The 5,849-nt window shown below is 34.2% G+C and overlaps 1 protein-coding gene and 1 pseudogene across 1 annotated transcript; one reads left to right on the top strand and one right to left on the bottom strand.

Annotated features, from left to right (window-relative positions):
• The first annotated feature begins 528 nt into the window (after positions 1-528).
• On the top strand, positions 529-2,824 carry LOC147405633 (MLP-like protein 423). The gene is made up of 2 exons (XM_086433432.1): positions 529-815; positions 2,372-2,824. The coding sequence occupies exons 1-2, from the start codon at positions 638-640 to the stop codon at positions 2,641-2,643; spliced, it is 450 nt and encodes a 149-aa protein (XP_086289558.1). The 5' UTR covers positions 529-637; the 3' UTR covers positions 2,644-2,824.
• A 1,388-nt stretch (positions 2,825-4,212) lies between these two features.
• LOC147405634 (MLP-like protein 423 pseudogene) lies at positions 4,213-5,536 on the bottom strand (annotated as a pseudogene).
• Between the last annotated feature and the right edge of the window lie 313 nt (positions 5,537-5,849).

Here is a 5,849-nt window from a genome sequence, read left to right on the forward strand (position 1 = left end):
CTTTATTAATAACTTTTTTTTTGTTAATTAAAAGATAATAAGAATATCTTTTTACGAGTATTTATAGAAAAAACAGGGAAATTAAGATTTCTAGGTTTGGAAGGCTAGAGAGAGGTATGGGAAGAAATAATTCGCTGAAATTTCTTTCTCGGAACTAGAATAGCTCTCATCTCATACACGGGCATTGCCAAATCACGAAAATTTGATTTTCAGTGTTTTGTGTGCGTTCTTTTATTTTTAATTACTTTATGGTTCGATATGCTATTTAGTGTTCACAATTCAGCCAATTTAAAATTGGATTTTGTAGGGATTCCTCTTGTTACGATTTCGAAGGAGAGGATTGAAGCTGCAGATGATGCAAATAAATTAGTGACTTATAGTTTGATTTAAAATTGGGTTTAATTATATCATGGAGTACCACAACATTCAACCAACAAATGAAAGAGAAAGTTGGGGGTTAGTTGTTGAAGCAAGTTTATGAATTTAAAGCTCTATACCTAATGAATTACTATATATATATAGCTGTTATTGTTTGTTAAGACTCATACTCAAAAACACAAACCCATTTCCCTTCTTACTCTCTTTCTCATTGTATCACTATTTATTTCTTTTTTCCTTGAAATTGAAATATCAATATATGGGTAAACTTGAGGTTGAAGTGGAGACCAAGTCCCCAGCAGACAAGATATGGGGTGCCATTGCAGACTCCACTACTCTCTTCCCTAAGATCTTTCCTGGCCAATACAAGAGTATTGAAATACTAGAAGGAGATGGAAAGACAACTGGCTCCATCAGGCTTGTGAAATATGCAGAAGGTGAGATGATGATCCAACTTATCCTTATTATCATCTAGAGAGCTGATATTGCCACACCAGCTTTTGCTAATGCCACACCAATTCCTATGTAAATCATGAAAAGAATTGCACACAATTGGTGTGGCATTAGAAAAAGATGGTGTGGCAAAAGTAACTCTCATCATTTAAGTTTAGAGAGAGAATTGAATGGAAATATATATATATATATGATTCATTCATGTTGTGATAGATGCCTTGAATATAGTTGGCTATTTATGATTATAAGTGTTATGATTTTAAGACAGCCCCCTCTGATACATGCCCCATCATAGAACCATAGATCAGTTGCCTTGGGATACGCATAATCATAAATATTTTTCCAGTGTATCCCAAGGTAACAGATCTATGGTTTTGTGACGGGGTCATGCGTCAGAGGGGGGTGTTGTATTATCACGACTCTAACTAGAAATGTATTAATTATTATATCACTAGGGATGACTTGTTCAAGTCATCGTGGTATCTTTCGTCAACCCGATGATATGTCAAAATCGGGATTTAATTTCTTCTTATTCTTATTTGATGGATTCTGGTCCACAGATCTGAATTGGGCTTAAAGTTCATCTGAGATTGCCCAAGTCATCTCGGTATCATTTGTGAATGAGATAAGATACAAAACCGGGATTTAAAACCATAGTTGGGACTTGTGGACTCATAAAACACACAATTCCACCCTTAAAAACACGAAATCTAATGGTTCGTATTTATTTTAGAGATACATGATGTCTTCTCAAGATACATGTTTATCTTGAGCGTTGGATTTCATGTTTTAACAGTCGAGATTGCGTGCTTTTATAGGAGTCATTTTTCATGGGGTCTCCTGATTGTTACCTAACAGTGTCAAGACTTCAATGGGGGTGTTAGCAGCCCACAACCACATTCTTAGATGATACCTTTAAAAGACCTTGTTTTCTCTTTAATGATTTTGTCATCAATTGTTTAATGATAATTATATATAAATATCACAAACTCTCAAAATCTTATTTATAAAAGAATAATGATTTTGACACCCCCCTTTGACACAGTCGCCCATACACCCCATGATGTGGCATGTGCTAGAATCATAGATTCTTTTTCTCGAGATACACAACTGCCCATGTTTATGAGGATGCACAGTTGTGTACCCCGAGGAAAAATTTATGGTTCTAACCCACGTCACTTCAAAAGATGTATGGGGATGTGTGTTAGAGGGCGCATTAGAAAGTTACGACTCTTTATTAATAACTTTTTTTTTGTTAATTAAAAGATTAATAAGAATATCTTTTTACGAGTATTTATAGAAAAAACAGGGAAATTAAGATTTCTAGGTTTGGAAGGCTAGAGAGAGGTATGGGAAGAAATAATTCGCTGAAATTTCTTTCTCGGAACTAGAATAGCTCTCATCTCATACACGGGCATTGCCAAATCACGTAAATTTGATTTTCAGTGTTTTGTGTGCGTTCTTTTATTTTTAATTACTTTATGGTTCGATATGCTATTTTGTGTTCACAATTCAGCCAATTTAAAATTGGATTTTGTAGGGATTCCGCTTGTTACGATTTCGAAGGAGAGGATTGAAGCTGCAGATGATGCAAATAAATTAGTGACTTATAGTGTCATAGAAGGAGAACTCTCAACATTTTACAAGAGTTTTAAGGCCAGTTTGAATATTGTTCCAAAAGGTGATGGAAGCATAGTGAAATGGTGTGTGGAGTTTGAGAAAGCAAGTGAAGAGGTCCCTGACCCTGACCACATCAAGGAATTTGCTATAAAGACCTTCCATGACTTGGATACTTACCTACAAAAGGCCTAGACCATAGTCCCATTTTGTATTTTGTCTTCTAATAAAAATAAAATAAAAGTGGAGTCTCTCCACCTTAAATAATAAATATTGTTGTAAGATTAATGATTTTCTAACGCCCCCATCATAGAACCTTAGATCATTTGTCGTGTATCTCAAGGCAGATTATCACGACTTTTATTGTAATAATAATTATTATCGTATAAACCATGCATTTATAATTATCTTGGTATTGTTTTTCGGAAACGAACTAGCCTCCAATGATGATTAAGACGGGATGATATTCCTAGAAATTTTCAAGAAAAAATGATCCTAAGAAACATGTATTGATCCCTATGAAATCTTCTATGCCACTTGTTTGACTTTGTTTGAAGGAAATCTTTTTGAAGGGAATATAAATTCTTTGGAAAAATAATTTCCATTGTTTGATTGTACTTAAGAAAACGTCAAAAGAAAGTTCGCTCTTACTTTTGAAAGTAGGTGAGATGGGAAAATATTTCCCCTCCCATGATGGAAATTGAATTCCAGGAAAAACACATAATCATACATCTGAAAGATACAATGTCAAATCCCACTAACGCCGAGTTATTGAACTCATTAAAAATAAGTTTATATAGATCAAATTACTAAAATAGTTATGTATTTTGTTGAAATTATCTAATTAGTCATAATTTTTTTATATATTTATGAGAATGGACATATACCCATTGTCGTAATTACATTTTTTTATAACAATGATTATTTAATGCCAGACTGTTGTATGGACAATTTGATGAATTTACCTTTATGCCCTTGAATGAAATGTAGGTTCACAGACAAGGCATAAATAGAAAATATGACCGCATGATATAACCGTTTTGATAAAAATAAATAATTATGAAATCGGGTATATGGCCATTGTTATTAATATTAAAAAGAAATGACTAATACAATAAAATTTGCAAAATACTCTGTCTTTTTCTCGTATAATGAGAAAATTACTAAAATAACTATGTATTTCATCGAAATTACTTTCCATGAGACAGTTATTTTCCTAGGGTGGGATGGCAAAACATTTTCTCTCCGAAGGAAGAAAATCTCTTTGGTGGAATTGAAATCTAGATAAAATATTTAACCATTCACCTAAATGTCACATTTTCGAAGGAAAATCATTTTTCCACCAATCTTCCATCCATGATCATAAAGACCCTTCATGTAATTTTGAACACAAAAAAAAAAAAAGAACCCTGGAATTTTTGTAAACATTCTACAAAGAAATAATAATAATTAGTCCAATCTCATATTAAGTCCCTCGATTAATTCATATGGAGATAATACTATTAGGATTTATTTCTCATTCTCATAATTAAAGCTCCACAATTTATTGAGGAATAATGATTTTCGGACGCCCCTGATGTGGCATGTGCCCGAATCATATATTTTTTATCTTGGGATACACAACTGCAATATTTATGAGGATGTATAATTATGTATCCCGAGGGTAAAAATCTATGATTCTAAGCCATGCCAAGTTAGAGGGCTTAAGAAAATCATGACTCTTTATTGAGACCATTAACACTATGTTAACATAGACATAGCAATCTATGCTTGGACAAGGTAGGCATCCAAATCTTGGAAGGTATTAATTGCAAGTTCTTTAATGATGCTTTGATCAGGAACCTCTCCACTGGCCTTCTCAAATTCACAAGACCATTTCACCAAGATCCCATTACCCTTTGGACAAACAATTAACTTGGCTTTAAACTTCTCGTAAAAACTTGCAAGTTCTCCACCGATGACACTAAACACTAAAGTCTTGTTCGCTTCGTCTACTGCCTCGATTGTTTCCTTTGAAGATGTTGCTACATGAAATCTATAAATAAACACACCTTAGATTTAGTACAAGTTCAAAGGAATGTGAAGTTGAAGGTTGTAAATAAGTAACAGGAAAATCAAGATATCAGTGTCTAATCCTAGATCAAATCACAAGATGATAAAAATAAAAGATAATTCATATACAACGCAATAAGATTTTATGTAGTTTGATAATACCTACATCAATGGGTACGATCAGAGAGATTCTCTATCTTCGAGAAAAAATTATATTTTGGGATGTCTTCCAATACATCTTTCCAACCTCATATTACTAAAATCCTAATTTTTCTGTTTGAATATGCCCCCCCCCCCCCCCCCCCCCTTTCAATTAACAAAAGACATGACATTAGATAGATTTGAAAATAATAATAAATAAATAAATAAGGATCCAACTAAGAATATGATTTTGCTCCCCCCCCTCCCTCCTCTTCCCCCAATAAATCAATAGATACCGCCTTGATAGGGTGATACTCTGACCAATTGAACTACAATCCCAAGGAAAGAAGCAAGGTGTGGTGGGAGTAAGAGGACTCAATTTTTTTGAGATAAATCTTTGATGAAGATGATTACTTTCTTTAGGAAAACACATGATCAAGATTCATCAAAAAATCTTTTCATTAGCAAACCAACGAGTGTTGGGTCTAGTGGCCACGGCCTCCCTTCAAAAAGGGAGACGTTTTGAGTTCAAAGTCCCCTCGTTGGCCACCTATAGGGATTTTTCCTGACTTTCCTGGAATATTTGATTTGTGGGGTATTGCACGCACCGGAGGATATTGGTGAGATATGGTACTTTAAGAGACCAGTTGCCTTGGCCTGCTTATTGGGCCTATGGGCTAGGATATCCCGTCATAAAAAATAAAAATAAAAAAATCTTACCATCAGCGAAGTTTATGAGCTTGATAGAGCCCACACACTTCCCATCTCCTTCCAATACTTCAATGCTTTTGCATTTCTCTGGGAAGATCTTGGGAAAGAGAGTACAATCTCTAATGCCCTCCCAAAACTTATCTGAAGGAGACTTCACCTCCATTTCTACTTCGACCTTACAAATGGAACCATGGCTTCATGATAATGGTTAAGGAAACAACTTGACATGTATACATATAGGTGTGTTTTGGGTTGCGGGGGCTTTAAATTCATTGAGCTTTAGTTCGAGTACCTTTATCTTTGTTAGCAATATGTCATTTTATTTGTCAAAAATTCACGAATTCTTTGTTTTTTGCAATAAAGGTATTATTCTTCTAAACTTTTTCTTCGGGATATAGAAGGAAAGGTCTATGGTTCTGCACATCTATGCACTAGCCACGTCAATCGAGTACAAATTGTGTATGTTTTTTCGAGTCATTTTATCATTAGTGTAACAT

This window comes from Akebia trifoliata, chromosome 3 (genome assembly GCF_017979445.1).
Source record: "Akebia trifoliata isolate Shusen 1 chromosome 3, ASM1797944v1, whole genome shotgun sequence".
Lineage (NCBI taxonomy): Eukaryota > Viridiplantae > Streptophyta > Magnoliopsida > Ranunculales > Lardizabalaceae > Akebia > Akebia trifoliata.

Coding starts and splice junctions, on each gene's coding strand:
- LOC147405633 (XM_086433432.1), top strand. CDS start 638: ATGGGTAAACTTGAGGTTGAAGTGGAGACCAAGTCCCCAGCAGACAAG. Junction 816..2,371: donor GCTTGTGAAATATGCAGAAG/GTGAGATGATGA, acceptor TGGATTTTGTAG/GGATTCCGCTTGTTACGATT.